The sequence below is a fragment of the Macaca mulatta genome, chromosome 14 (genome assembly GCF_049350105.2).
Source record: "Macaca mulatta isolate MMU2019108-1 chromosome 14, T2T-MMU8v2.0, whole genome shotgun sequence".
Taxonomy (NCBI): Eukaryota; Metazoa; Chordata; class Mammalia; order Primates; family Cercopithecidae; genus Macaca; species Macaca mulatta.
The window spans coordinates 108,799,032-108,814,765 of record NC_133419.1 but is presented as its reverse complement, the minus strand read 5'-3'; the positions used below and the strand labels follow the sequence as shown (position 1 = coordinate 108,814,765).

Below are 15,734 nucleotides of genomic sequence, written 5' to 3'. Positions count from 1 at the left end.
CGAGTGAAGGCATTAGACAGTAACTTATATTGAAGCAGTGGTGGACTGCAGCAGCAAAAGTACTGCTTTTTGCAGAGCAGGGCTACCTCATAGGCAAATGTGCCCAGAGAAGCAGCTCAGAGGCAGGTCTGCAGTCATATTTATACTCACTTTTAATTACATGCAAATTAAGGGGCAGATTATACAGAAATTTCTAGGAAAAGGGAGGTAACTTCCCAGTTGTTGCAATGGAAAGGGACACTAACTTCCAGTGTTGCCACGGCAATGGTAAACTGACATGGCACACTGGTGGGTTTGTCTTACGGAAAGCTGCTTCTACCCAGTCCCTGTTTGAACTAGTCCTCAATTTGGTCCAGTGTTCGAGCCCCACATCCAAGTTGAGTCCCACCTCCTACCTGACATCTATGTGAAATATCCAGTATAGGCAAGTATATAGATTAATGGTTGTTTAGGACTCTGGCGCTGGGTAGGGTACAGTGGGGGGATGAAGACTGTTAGGGTAATAGCTAAAGGTACAGGGATTTCTTTTTGAGGTCATGAAAATGTTTTAAAATAGATTATGTTGATGGTTGCACAACTGAATATACTAAAAACCACTGTGATATGGTTTGGATGTTTCATCCCCTCCAAATTTCATGTTGAAATGTAATCTAAATGTTGGAGGTTGGGCTTGGTGGGTTCCAGCCTCCCAAGGAGCTGGGACCAGAGGTGTGTGCCACTATGCCCAGCTAATTTATTTAAAAACATTTTGTAGAGATGGGATCTCAGTATGCTGCCCAGGCTTGTCTTGAACTCCTGGCTTCAAGTGATCCTTTTGCCTCAACCTCCCAAAGTGCTGGGATTACAGGCATGAGCCACTGTGCTCAGCCTGGCATTTCTTTAAAGCAATGCAAAAGTGGACACACACACACACTGAATTGTACATTTTAAATGATTTAATTGTATGGCATGTACATTGTCTGTCAAAGCTGTTACCAAAAAAAAAAAAAAAAAAAATCTTTTAGAAAATGATGCTGGTGATAATCATTTTACACAAACTAAAAGCCTAATCCTCTGACCCACAGTCCTTACCACACTGGGCGCATGCACTAACTCTTTCTGCTGGTGAATTTGCAGTGCTGCTGTTGGGACACTCCTTCAAGCCCTTGGCCATCTGGCCAGATGCTATTGTTGATGACCAGCAATCCCCAGGAGCTCTATGTCCTTTAGGGCACTACTGAAGCATTCTCTAAGAATTAGGCCATTTCAGGGAGTCATGACCACTTAAAATGAACTAACCATAGAGCCATTATCAACAGTTTCTAGCCAACAATAGGGATTAAGATTGGCTTCTTGACAACTTAGTGATTATAATAAGAACAATACTAAAAATAAAACAGGGCTGGGAGGAGCGGCTCACGCCTGTAATCCCAGCACTTTGGGAGGCCAAGGCGGGCGGATCACTTTAGGTCAGGAGTTCAAGATCACCCTGGTCAACATGGTGAAACACTGTCTCTACTAAAAATACAAAAAATTAGCTGGATGTGGTGGCGGGCACCTGTAATCCCAGCTACTCAGAAGGCTGAGGCAGGAGAATCACTTGAACCCGGGAGGCAGAGGTTGCAGTGAGCCGAGATCATGCCACTGCACTCCAGCCTGGGCAACAAGTGCAAAACTCTGTCTCAAAAATAGTAATTATAATAATATAATTATGTGCCAAGCACTGTTATAAACATTTTACATAGTTAGCTGCTTATGTAGAAGGTATAAATATTTTCTGTGTGATTTAACAGCTCAATTCAAAATTTCATAAGCTCCCACTACGTGCAAGGCTGAAGCATGACAAATATGAGCCAAGTAGAGAAAAGTTACACATTTTGAAACATGTGTTAAAGCATAGTACAAGGCATAGTACATAGTACACGACCCTTTTCTGCAATTCTGAAATCCAAAAAGCTCTGAAAAATCGAAGATTCTTTTTATAACCCATTTGGCAACAAAAGTCTGACCTGGACTGATGACAGATTATTTACAGATCTTATCTCTTATGGCGTGAATATTCATATATTTGCTGTACAAATATTAATGTCTGATTATGGGGTTCTACCCTACATTCCATCATGGTATAATGTAATATGTAAAGCATTGTGGATCTCGAATTGATTATTTTTTGCCCTTCATTTGTGAATACATACACACAAAATTGTAGTTAAATAGTTGTTTCTATTTTAAAAGCACCACCAAAGATGGCTAGTTAAAGATAGATACCGTGAGGCAACCCACTCGGGTCCCCTTTCACGCTGTGGAAGCTTTGTTCTTTTGCTCTTCACAATAAACCTTGCTACCTCTCAAAAAAGAAAAAAAAAAAGATGGATATGATGATAATTATATGACAATCATAGTTCTCATTCTCATTCTTTTATTCATTATTTAAAATCAAATAACATTAATAACATACTTCAAAAAGTTTACACTTATCCTACTTCCATTGTCTGTCATCCTGAAAAAAAAATGCTGAGAGATGATGATAATAAAACATGTTTATTCTTCCATGGAATGTATAAATTGAAACCAAATATGTGGAACCCACATTTAATAGGAGTAATTCAACACAATAACCATCAATTAGTAGTCACTGAATGTCACATAGATAAGACAATGTTTTAGGCACTATTTTTTAAAAAGACAAAAAAATTACCCAGAAATAATAACGAGGTACACTAATTTTTTTATACTTTAAAATTTTGTTTTCATTTATTTTCTACCATGATTATGTGCAGTAAGTGAACTAGATTGTGTAATGATTGAAATAGATTGTCACAGCTCATCACTCATGTGTCTACTTGCATCAGTCATTAGCAGTATAGAAACACCAGGTCATGCAGCAGTCCATTAAGGTTCAGGAGATTAGTCTGTTATTTTAAGATCAAGTGAAGATCAGTAGCTCAGGAAGATTTGGTGAAAACGTTCAGAGCTGAGAAAGATTCTGAAGCAGAGATGGCTATTTATCAGCTGTGAAATTTCCAAGAGTTAGCTTCTGGTTGGGATTGTATCCTACCATTTTAAAATACAAAGAATCTAAGATTAAAGCCTTTATAGGCTGGGCGCAGGGTGACTCATGCCTGTCATCCGAGCACCTTGGGAGACTGGGGTGGGAGGATGGCTTGAGGCCAGGAGTTTGAGGCTCCTATGACCTATCACTGTGCCACTGCACTCCAGCCTAGGAGAGGGAACAAGACCCTGTCTCTAAAAAACAAACAAACAAACAAACAAACAGTAAAACCTTTATAGTCTTTCAGTTTTTTCTTTTTTCAGCTCCCCATGCTGAAAGAGGATCTTTCTATTTTTTCTTAAAGAAAGATTACATGTTTCTTTTGCATTTCCAAGTGAAATCTTTTAGGTAGTTACCGAGAAGCAAATAAGTTAGTTTTTGAATGGGTCTTTAGTCTTGCGAGTTCTTCTGTGTGAGACCTAAGGAAATTATTCTTTCTTTCTTTCTTTTTTTTTTTTTTTTTGAGACAGTCTTGCTCTGTCACCCAGGCTGTAGCGCAGTGGCTTGATCTCGGCTCACTGCAAACTCCGCCTCCTGGGTTCACGCCATTCTCCTGCCTCAGTCTCCCGAGTAGCTGGGACTACAGGTGCCTGCCACCACGCCCAGCTAATTTTTTTTCTTTTTCTTTTTTTTTCTGTATTTTTGGTAGAGACGGCGTTTCACTGTGTTAGCCAGGATGGTCTCGATCTCCTGACCTCGTGATCCGCCCGCCTCGGCCTCCCAAAGTTCTGGGATTACAGGTGTGAGCCACCGCACTCGGCCAGGAAATTATTCAAATACAGTGCACTCTTTAAAGCTGCTTTGAAAGCTTTGTTCTTAACTGAACCAAGGGCAGTATAAAATCTGACAAAAATACTCTTAAAATGATTTTATTAATCCATAGATTCATTTTTTTTAATGACGTAAAGTTGGATAAAAAGACTTTGTTCTGATAAAGTTATCTTAACAATAATATAAAAGACTGTTTTGGTTGCTACACACAAAAAATACGGAATGCTTGAGGTTTTTGGAAATCTAGAATAAACTCTCAAGTTTCCAGGCTCAGGAAATCTTGTTTGCCACTATTATGCATATAAAGGCCACATTAAAAAACATTCTGATTAAACATTTTGGCTTATACTTACTATCACATCACTACATGAACTGGGAGTGTGAATGCAGCTCAAGATGAGCAGTTTCCATCAGGGACAAGTTTATGATAAGAATTGGACTGTTTTCATTTCTTTAAAAAAAAAATCACATTTACTGCCAGGCGCCGGTGGCTCACGTCTGTAATCCCAGCACTTTGGGAGGCCGAGGCAGGTGGATCACTTGAGGTCAGGAGTTGGAGACCAGCTTGGCCAACATGGTGAAACCCTGTCTCTACTCAAAATACAAAAATTAGGCCGGGCGCAGTGGCTCACACCTGTAATCCCAGCACTTTGGGAGGCTGAGGCAGGTGGATCACTTAAGGTCTGGAGTTCGCGACCAGCCTGACCAACATGGAGAAACCCCATCTCTACAAAAAAAAAAAAAAAAAGAAAAAGAAAAAAAAATTAGTCTGGCATGGTGGCGCATGCCTGTAATCTGAGCTACTTGGTAGGCTGAGGCGGGAGAATTGCTTGAACCCGGTAGGTAAATGTTGCGGTGAGCCAAGATCGCACTATTGTACTCCAGCCTGAGCAACAAGAGTGAAACTCCGTCTCAAAAATAATAATAATAATAATCAGCTGGATGTGGTGGTGCACGCCTGTAATCCTAGCTGCTCAGGAGGCTGAGGCAGGAGAATTGTTTGAACCCAGGAGGCGGAGGTTGCAGTGAGCTGAGTTCACGCCACTGCATTCCAGCCTGGGAGACAGAACCAGACTCTGTCTCAAAAAATCAAAACCCACATTTACTTAAACTATTTAGTAATTAGCTACATCATTTACTGGTTTTAAATTTTAAATAAAGTAACTTTAATATAAAATAAAGGATATTTGATTTCTAAGAAACTTGGTAAAAGCATTTTGCCTGGAGCAAATATTTTTACTATTTTGGCATTGTTATCCATATTCTCTATAACGATGTGTAAGAAAATAGGTCAGCTATTATATATATATATAAATAAATGGATAAAGATAACTGGCTAAGGTTAGACAGATGTTTGGCAATCTTGTACAAGCACTCAGAGTTTTGCAGTGATCGTTGTTCACTTTACTATTGTTTTACCATAAATAGCTCCTCTATAATATGAAAATTATTTAACCCTATTTTAGTATTTTGTGGATTCAGTTAGAACACATTTCCCCTTTTCTTGACATCCTCTCCCTCCCTCTCCCTCCCTCCACTCAATACACACACACTAAGCACAGCGTGGTGAATAAGGTGCTAGGAGATGAGTTCTAGGCTTCCTTCTGTTCACGCCTTGAATTTTGGACCCTGCCTTCCTGTTTTTATTCTAGTTCTTTAGCTCTGTTTTAAATCTTGGAACACATGATATCCTTCAGCCCAAATATTAGTCCCTCCCGACATTAGAATTATAAAGGGCGTCCACTGAAATTTAAATCACATTTTATGTTTTAGCTATTTAACTTTAGAAGTAGGCACAAGTGACTGTACTTTCAGCTGCTGTTAGATTTTCAGTGTTTGGGTTTATGCCATTTTGGACCGATGGGAAATTGTCATATAAGATTGAAAACTGTAATAGTAAAATGGACTACTTCACATTTTGGGGGACAAGTATTTTCTCATTTGGTTAATGATGGTTTGAAGTCATGTGAAATTAACTTAAGGATATCAAGAAAATGCTGACAATATAAATAGTGATACCTTATATAGTTATAATTTATATTCTCTCCATAAGCACAATTAAAAATACATGAACTCAGAAAATGTACAAGTACTTGAAACTACAATTAAACATCTATTTCAAAGATGCACAAAAAGTACAAACGTGACTTTTGATTGGGTTAAGACTGCAGGAACGTCCCTCTCTATTATTTCCACTTCGCGGGAACAATAGCTCAAGGGTAAAAAAAAACAGAGGAAGCTGGCGCGGGGGCTCATGCCTGTAATTCCAGCACTTTGTGAAGCCGAGGCGGAGGGATCGCTTGTGCCCTGGAGTACGAGACCTATACTCTGGGCAACACAGGGAGACCCTTCTCTACAAAAAATAAAAAATTAGCCAGGCGTGGTGGCGTGTACCTGTGGTCCCAGCTAGCAGGAGGCTAAAGTGGGAGGCTCGCTAGAGACTGGGAGGTCCAGGATGCAGTGAGCTGTGATCATGCCACTGCACTCCACCCTGGTCAACAGAACGAGATCCCTCCCTCTCCTCCCCCGCCCCCACAAAATAAGCTAGAGGATATGCATCAATCAGGAATTCCTACGGGTCCACGAAAACACACATCTTTTTCTACTCCCTCTGTATAGGAATGAAAGGAAAAATTATGAGAAAACAAAATTCTCACCCGTTGCAAATATAATAGTATGCCCATGAGCAGCATATCATTCTCAAATCTGTAAAATGCTTACTCTATTTACAAAGCGTTTGTTGCATGATTCACTAGATTCTCAAAATAATTTTCCATGAAACACACTAATGGGTTATTAGCCTAATTTTACAAATAAGAAAAATGGTGCTTAGAGAGGTCAAGTGACTTACTCATGGTTAGATATTGGTAACCAAGTTTTCTGGTTTCTTATCAAATATTCTTTCTACTATGCCTCTTTGGTTTTCAAACAAATGAAGCAATTAAAGGTTAAGAGTAAAAACTTTATGACTCCAAAAAACTTCACTTGGTACTCTTTTGTGATTAAGAAGTGTACAGGACAGAATAGAAATGTACATTATAAAATATTTGACACTATGATCAAAATATCCCTTCCAGGAGAGTTTAATCAATAAGTTAAAAGTTAGGAAACTCAAAAGTCATTTTACTGTCTTAATTGATTATTCTATCTTCACTTGTACTGATGAGATTGTAAAATGCAATTTGAAGGCTAAATATATCAAACATCTAACCAATTTTCCTTGCACAGAAAAATCTTTTCTGCATTCTTTTCATATTGGAAATGAGGAAATTTGGAAATTTACTTGGACAAAAATGCTATTATTAAAAACATTCTATGTTTACCTATATTAATAATTTTGACAATAGTTCAAGGCAAATTGCATTTACTTTCTTTGAAAATGTCAATACATAAATAAATTTAGTTTTTCTTGTCTAAATATGAACAGTACACTGTAACAGCAAAACATTTGCTGCTGATAGGCCGGGCACAGCAGCACTTTGGAGGCTGAGGTGGGCGAATTGCTTGAGGCCAGGAGTTGGAGACCAGCCTGGGGAACATGGAAAAATCCCGTGTCTACTAAAAATACAAAAATTAGCCGGGCATGGTGGTGCACATCTGCAGTTCCAGCTACTCAGGAGGCTGAGGTAAGGTACTGACAATCACCTGAACCCAGGAAGCAGAGGTTGCAGGGAGCCAAGATTGCCCCACTGCACTCCAGCTTGGGTGACAAAACAAGATCCTGTCTCAAAAAAAAAAAAAAAAAAAAAAAAAAAAAATCAACATTTCAAACATTTGGTGAGCGGTCCTCTGTTTTTAATTTTACAAATATTTGCTTAAAATAGTGTGCTTGGATCCTTTAGATATATTTGTAAAACATAATGCATTTTTAGAAGCAATAAATTAGAGAACAAAAATGAACATAAAACTTATTTTCTTGTGTTGAGGCAAAATTAAGGGAGGGTAAACATTTCCAGACAATGAGGAGAAAACCTGGTACCTTATACAAGGAACTGCTATTTACGTCCTAGTCGATACTTCTGAGATTGTTTATTCTGCAGGTGAACAGTGCATATTTAAATGCATTTTGCTATTCAATATTAATTAACTCAAGAGAATGTAATTCCTAATAAAATCTTTTCAATTGATTATATATTCACAAAAATCCATTTGAACTGTCAAGAAAAATGAGTAATATTGACATAGCTGGACACTAAGGTCAGCATATGCTAACGAAGTGAGAATGGAGGTACTTTCAAGAAAAAGGTTGTCTGCTTTGCTTGACAATTTAGCAAAATACCCAGTCTAGTAGTGTAACAAGTAAGCATAGCGCTCTGAATCAAATACCTTACAAAATAGTATTGGTGTGGGTTTGTAACCTTTTTAAATGCTTTTATTGCATCATTCTGCTGTTAATGTTGGTATTTATCCTGAAATGACAGCCAATCTGTTCCTGTGAGTTCTTTGGCACGTTTGAAGTCAGCAGAAGCACTCTTTCCTGGGCTTTACTGCTTCCTCAGAAGAATGCACAGTATTTGGAACAAAACCACTTTTAACCCCTTCCCAGCCATCCTGAATACAAATTTCTCCCTTTTTAATAAGTTCATATATGTCTCTTGTCAAGATTGTGAAGGATTCTTCAACATTTGTAGCATCCTTTGCTGAGGTTTCTATATACTTCATTCCACAGTCTGCTGACAGTTTTTCAGCTTCTTCCCTTGTAACTTGACGTTGTGAAGCTAAATCACATTTATGTCCCACTAGCAGAAATACAATCCGAAACGGCTGTACATACATTTTTGCTTCTTCTAGCCAATCTTTCACATGTTCAAAAGATCGCCGGTTGGTAATGTCAAATACTAAAAATCCACCAACTGAGTTGCGGTAATAAGATCGGGTTATTGATCTGAAAAATAAACAGAAAAAAGGTTGTATAAGGACAACTTGTTCTTTTTCTTCTCCTTCCAACAATCTAGCACCATAATAACATTTGAAGATATCTTAATATGATTTAACTAGAATTTATAAATAAAATATGAGGTATCTCAAGTGAACAAAAATATTCTACAAGACTAATATGCAAGTTTCATACACTGACAGAACACGAAAGTAGCAGTTATTTTTAGATAGACAAATAAGCACTTACATGCTATGTCATCTCGTACTGTCTGATTGTTTTTGCTTTTAAAAATCTGATAGATTATTACATAGCTGTGGTTAAAAATAAGCATATTGAAAGATTGAGTGAAGGGCACAGGTTGCACAACAAACCAGATCTTAAGAATCTCATTCGTCATAAAATTTAATGAACTCGTCTTTCTATCAGTTTAGGAAAAAGCAACAAGGGCTGTAGTATGGATAGAACGTCTGTGTCCCTCCCAAATTCTTATGTTGAAATGCTAACCTTAATGTGGTGGTATTAGGATTAGGAGGTGAGGCCTTTGGGATGTAATTTAGGTCATGAGGGTGGAACCCTCATGAATGGGATTCAGTGCCCTTAAAAAAAGATACCCCAGAGAAGGCCGGATGCGGTGGCTCACGCCTGTAATCCCAGCACTTTGGGAGGCCGAGGTGGGCGGATCATGAGGTCAGGAGATCGAGACCATCCTGACTAACACGTGAAACCCCGTCTCTACTAAAAATACACACACACAAAAAATTAGCCGGGCGATGTGGCGGGCGCCTGTAGTCCCAGCTACTCGGGAGGCTGAGGCAGGAGAATGGCGTGAACCCGGGAGGCGGAGCTTGCAGTGAGCCGAGATCGTGCCACTGCACTCCAGCCTGGGCGACAGAGAGAGACTCCGTCTCAAAAAAAAAAAAAAAAAAAAAAAGGATACCCCAGAGAGCGCTCTAGTCCTCTTTCTTTCTACCATGTGAGGATACAAGATGGCTGTCTGCAACCCAGAAGAGGGCCCTCACTGGAACCTGACCATGCTGGCACCGTAATCTCCCTGATCATCCACTTCCAGCCTCCAAAATTGTGAGAACTAAATTTCTGTTGCTTAAATCCCCATTCTGTGGTAATTTGTTATAACAGCCCAAACTCACTAAGACAGCAGACTTGTCACAGTATTAGTTACAGGTACAGTCTTGTGTTACACCTATTCAAGAAACAGGAGACTGTATGGACCTGGGATATGAATCCGAGGTGTGCTAGTGATTCTCTGTATGCCTCTCCAGATCTGGTTTCCATCCTTCTCTATGCCTGAGGAAGCTGTCCTCCACAGAAAGCTTTCCCAAAGCCCCTTGCCCTCTGGCTTGCAGGGCGGTTCAGCCAATGGGAGGTGTCGGCTGGCGATGGAAGGAAAGAGAAGTCAGAGTATTTAACCCTCTCTTTGCTTCTGCTGGGCTGTGGTTTAGCAGTGGTGGTATTCCTCTGCTTCTAGTCAGGGTTTCTGTTGGGTAGACCCTTTCGCATGGCTACAGCAGTCACCATGTTCTGGTAATACCATTCTCTGTCCTCTCCTCTTCCAACCAGGTGGCTAATGGCTTCCCACTGTTGCTATCTCTGAGTGCTTCACCATCCTTTATTAGTGTCCTCGATGCTGACTCTATCTCTGGAAATAGTCACTTCATTAAACTCTTCTCGGTTAACCTACAATTGTGCCATCTGTTTCCTGGCTGAATCATGAGGCAAGGTGGCAAGGCTATACTGTTTTATGTTTCTTGCCCCTCCACATGTTGTTTTATCTATCTGGAATGTCTTCTACCCCCTTTTCTGTCTAAGAAACTCCTATTTCTGCTTCAGTAGTCAGCTCAATAATCATACCATCTGAGCAGCCTTCCCTGCCACTCACCTCTCTCTTAGGTACTCTTCTTATGGTTCCTCTGAACCACTGGCATACTGCCATTATGATATGTTAATTTTCTCGATATGCTGACTGGATTTGCTGTTATGTCAATCATATTGCATGGCAAATGACAGATGTCATAAAATGTTTGTTATATTGGAGTTTTCTTTTTTTTTTTTTTTTTTTTTGAGACGGAGTCTCACTTTTTCACCCAGGCTGGAGTGCCGTGGTGCGATCTCGGCTCACTGCAACCTCCACCTCCCGGGTTCAAGCGATTCTTCTGCCTCAGCCTCCCGAGTAGCTGGGACTACAGGCGCACGCCACCACCCCCAGCTAATTTTTGTATTTTCAGTAGAGAAGGGGTTTCACCATGTTGGCCAGGATGGTCTCCATCTCTTGACCTCGTGATCCACCTGCCTCAGCCTCCCAAAGTGCTGGGATTACAGGTGTGAGTCACTGCGCTCGGCCAATATTGGATTAATTCACCTAATTGGAGAGGGAAAGTGCTAAATGTTGTATAAGCCAGAGATCCCATGCGACTGTTTCCAGTTTGTCAATGGTCTTTTAGCAAACTCATCTGACTACATGCCTGAGGCACCAAGATCTTTGTGAATGGCCAGTGGGTTATTTGGTACTGTCATACTTTCCTACTTGTCCTCATTGCTGAAATCACAGCTCAGTTCAGTGACCTGATGCCATAAATAGCTTTGTTGTGGGAGTGCAAACCATTTTACCTCCTCTTTTTTTCTATTTCTCCTGCTTCCCTGTTTCTCCTCAGAATTCTTAGTAGAGAGATTCCCAAGTGGCTATTTTTGAAAAACTTTTGTCAAGGACTATAGTATTATAGAGAAATTGAATTTTTCACCAACCCGATGCTTAGACTCTAAAAATAAAAAAAAGAAAAGAACTTGACAATAAGAAAAAATCTCCCACCATCTTTGGCAGGCTATGAATAATGCAGTTGCTATATTTTAACTTTGAGGCATAACTAATTTGTTATTGTTTTGTCACTCATCTTTATATGTGTGAATTTAGGCAGATGTGCAGTGTCTTAAGAGAAATCTAATTATGGCCATGTTCTTAGACTGAAAGCTTGAATTTACTCAGCACCAAGTCTGCATAACTTTTTTCCCTCCTATCCATTTAATTTACCATTACTAGAATATTTAAAAAATGCTTTTTGTGGCTGAAAACTCAATGCTGAAATGCTTATATGTTACACAGAGGCATGTTTTACACTGTAGGAAATACTATGTTTTCTTTTCTTTTCTTTTCTTTTTTTTTTTTTTTTGAGACAGAGTTTTTGTTCTGTTGCCCAGGCTGGAATGCAATGGCATGATCTCGGCTCACTGCAACCTCTGCCTCCTAAGTTCAAGCAATTCTCCTGCCTCAGCCTCCCGAGTAGCTGGAATTACAGGTGTCCGCCACCTTGCCCAGCTAATTTTTGTATTTTTAGTAGAGATGAGTTTTCACCATGTTGGCCAGACTGGTCTCGAACTCCTGACCTCAGATGATCCACCAGCCTCAGCCTCCCAAAGTGCTAGGATTACAGGCATGAGCCACCACACCCGGCCAGGAAGTACTATCTTTTCAAAAACTTATCTTTATTTTCTTTTTAAAATAGGCAACCCTATTAACTGATTGTATTTAATTTTGAAAACACATTTAGAATACACTTGGCAAATCATCCTACAGAATAAAATTATAGCAAAGTATATGTAATACACATGATAAAACAAAACTTATTAATAATTAGTTGGGAATAAAAGGACTCAGTGTAACACCTGTCATTTCTACGCAGTAACCTGATTTCTAGTTTCTGTGTGTGGGTCTGTGGGGCTTCAGATTCGAATATAGTTGTTCTGCAGGTAGTGCTTTTCCTAAAACAATTGCGCGCTGCTGCTATCAATCATCTGGTGGAAGAAGCAGGCCTTCAGATGGAAAACTTGAACTGAAAGGCAGGTCTTTTAGAGGTGTGGAGGGAGCAGCTATCTTTCTCTTGACCTTCCTCCCGTAAGTTGAGGCACTTAGGTCTCTAGAAGTTCTTTTTTTTTTTTTTTTTTTTTTTTTTTTGTTGAGACAGAGTCTTGCTTTGTCGCCCAGACTGCAGTGCAGTGGCCGGATCTCAGCTCACTGCAAGCTCCGCCTCCCGGGTTCACGCCATTCTCCTGCCTCAGCCTCCTGAGTAGCTGGGACTACAGATGCCCGCCACCTCGCCCGGCTAGGTTTTTGTACTTTTTTTTTTTTTTTTTTTTTTTTTTTTGAGACGGAGTCTCGCTCTGTCGCCCAGGCTGGAGTGCAGTGGCGCAATCTCGGCTCACTGCAAGCTCCGCCTCCCGGGTTCCCGCCATTCTCCTGCCTCAGCCTCCCGAGTAGCTGGGACTACAGGCGCCCACAACCGCGCCCGGCTAATTTTTTGTATTTTTAGTAGAGACGGGGTTTCACTGTGGTCTCGATCTCCTGACCTTGTGATCCGCCCGCCTCGGCCTCCCAAAGTGCTGGGATTACAGGCGTGAGCCACCGCGCCCGGCGGTTTTTGTATTTTTTAGTAGAGACGGGGTTTCACCGTGTTAGCCAGGATAGTCTCGATCTCCTGACCTTGTGATCCACCCGTCTTGGTCTCCCAAAGTGCTGGGATTACAGGCTTGAGCCACCACGCCTGGCCTCTAGAAGTTCTTGAAGGAATTATGAGAAGGTAGGGAACAGACACTAAAAGCACTAGGTCGGGAGGCCTCCCTGTAAGGAACTCAAGAGTCGATGATGAATAACAATTATTTTTAAGCAACAATATCTTGTAGTATGATTCTTTATATCTATTTCCCTCTAGGATTTGAAAGTCTCCCTGAATGGGCCTGGTGCAGTGGCTTTCACTTGAGTAATCCCAGCACTTTGGGAGGCCGAGGTCAGGAATTCGAGACCAACATGGCGAATATAGTGAAACCCCGTCACTACCAAAAATACAAAAATTAGCCAGTGTGGTGGCATGCTACCAAAAATACAACAATTAGCCAGGCGTGGTGGCGTGCTACCAAAAATACAAAAATTAGCCAGGCGTGGTGGTGTGCTACCAAAAATACAAAAATTAGCCAGGTGTGGTGGCGCGTGCCTGTAGTCCCAGCTACTCGGGAGGCTGAGGCAGGACAATTGCATGAACCCAGGAGGTGGAAGTTGCAGTGAGCTGAGATCACACCACTGCACTCCAGCCTGGGCAACAGAGACTCTGTCTCAAAAAAAAAAAAAGAAAGAAAAAGAAAAAAAAAAGTCTCCCTGAATTAATGGATGATTTAAGGGAAGGCAAAAAATTGTGGGGTTGGGGAATGGAGGGAAGAAAAGAACAGAAGCAAGGAAGGAAGAGAGAAATAAATGGCATGGATTCTAATCTGGTCTCTCGTGTTATGAGGGAATGAAGAGGTGAGACTATTCTCTGGCAAGAATGATAAAGCAGACACAAAACCCCTAAATACAGTGTGAGGGTAATGTGATGATGGGGAAGGTGAATTTTGGAGGAGAGGGATTGGGGTTATAAGCTCCTAGCAGTCCCTTGTCCCTCTCAAGTGGAAGATCTGGTTTTAATTATAAAAGAAAGCTGCTGGTTCTTTCATACTTTGAAGGCTACACTATCAGCAAATCTTATCCCATTGCCAGAGGAGCAGTCTCCTCTGCTTGCCTTAAGTGAAAACTGCTGGTCCCTGAGAACACTGCTTCCCCTGCAGCACACTCACATTGCCCATTCTCTAGGATCAGGAGGAGACGGCTCCTGTTTCCCCAGTGCAACTTCCTGATAATTATTCTTTTCCAACCCCTGTTGTAAAAAAAATCCCTGCTCCTTTGAGGCTTATGCCATCTGGCTCTATCATCTGCTGTCATCTGCCAACTGCTTGGTCATTCTCCATGTACTAAAGATTTTAGCACTTTGTTTTTCTTTCTGTTTCAGTTCCTGTCATTCTGCTTACTGATTTCAACATCCATTTGGATGAGCTGCCTGGTGTCACTTCTCAAATTCCTGGACTTCCTCATCTCTAATAAACCTTTCTCTCTATTCTTCCTTTCTTATCTATTTGTTTTTCATCAGAAATATTAATTACTTCCAAAATTGGAAATTTACACAGTCCACTAAAAATATCAAGACCTCAGAGCCTGCCAGCCTGTCTATTCTTTTTGACTGTGGTGATTCTTTGGTTTCATCAAGATTTGTAATCCACTGACCAACTCTGTCACTTTCTACCCACTAATACTCTCCTATCTTTGCCTTCTTCCATATCTTGAGTTCAATGAGACATCATTATAATTGTTCTCTTGGAAATATCTCAATTTCCAAGCCCCTATCCCTCTGTCATATTCATCTGGGAAACCTCTATCTCGGGATCAGTCCAGCCTGCAGCTGAATGTTTCTGGGGAAAATCACTCAACCAGGCAGGCTGGTGTCACTATGAATTAATTATAACCAATCCCAAGTGGGCACTCAACAGTGGCAAGGAATACTGCTAATATCAGGAGAAACTCTTCCTTTTTCCTCACATTTATGCTTCTGCTATAGGAAGAAATGGAAGTTCCATTCAATCTTCCTCTCCCCATAAATGAGAACTGGAGGCACACTTTAACCCTCTTCCTAATCACTCCATAGAAGGACAAATGGCTGCTCTGTTTGGCTAGAGTCGTTTCTTAGGCTGTGGGCAGGATCATTGTGTGTTCAAGGTCAGTACTCTTGTATAGCATCCTTTTCCCTCCTTTCCTCTTTCTGGATCCATGCTACTGGCTTGCTGATTATCAGAGGCATGCAGGTGCCATGTCAATACTGCTCACTGTTGAATATCAATGGTTTTCAAGTACCTAGCACATAGTGGGCACCCAGTGCACCTTAGTGAATGAATGAATGGTTGATTGGGTCTAAGCCACATACATAGCTGTTGTAAAAACAGGAGAAATATCAGAGAGAGTGAGGAAGTTTGAGGGCAAGAGATACTAGCAGTGCAAAAAAAGAAAGGTGCCCAACATTATGTCTATTACTAGTGTGGTCTTATGTTCTCACACTGAGGTCACTTGAGTTGCTGCGAGCATTATCAGTGTTCCAGGGGGTGGATAAATTATATATTCAGAAATACGTGTATCCTAAAGATATATCCAATGAAAATACAGTAGCCAGCAATCTCTGTGAAGCTTCT

General features: G+C 40.7%; 1 protein-coding gene across 1 annotated transcript in view; it reads right to left on the bottom strand.

The window, feature by feature from the left end:
• Window positions 1–6,750: 6,750 nt before the first annotated feature.
• Window positions 6,751–15,734, bottom strand: part of RAB39A (RAB39A, member RAS oncogene family) — a 35,948-nt gene continuing 26,964 nt past the window's right edge. The window contains exon 2 of the mRNA XM_001103335.5: window positions 6,751–8,687. Coding sequence (XP_001103335.1) covers window positions 8,261–8,687 — 427 coding nt within the window. The 3' untranslated portion in view covers window positions 6,751–8,260. The remainder of the gene's footprint in view (window positions 8,688–15,734) is intronic.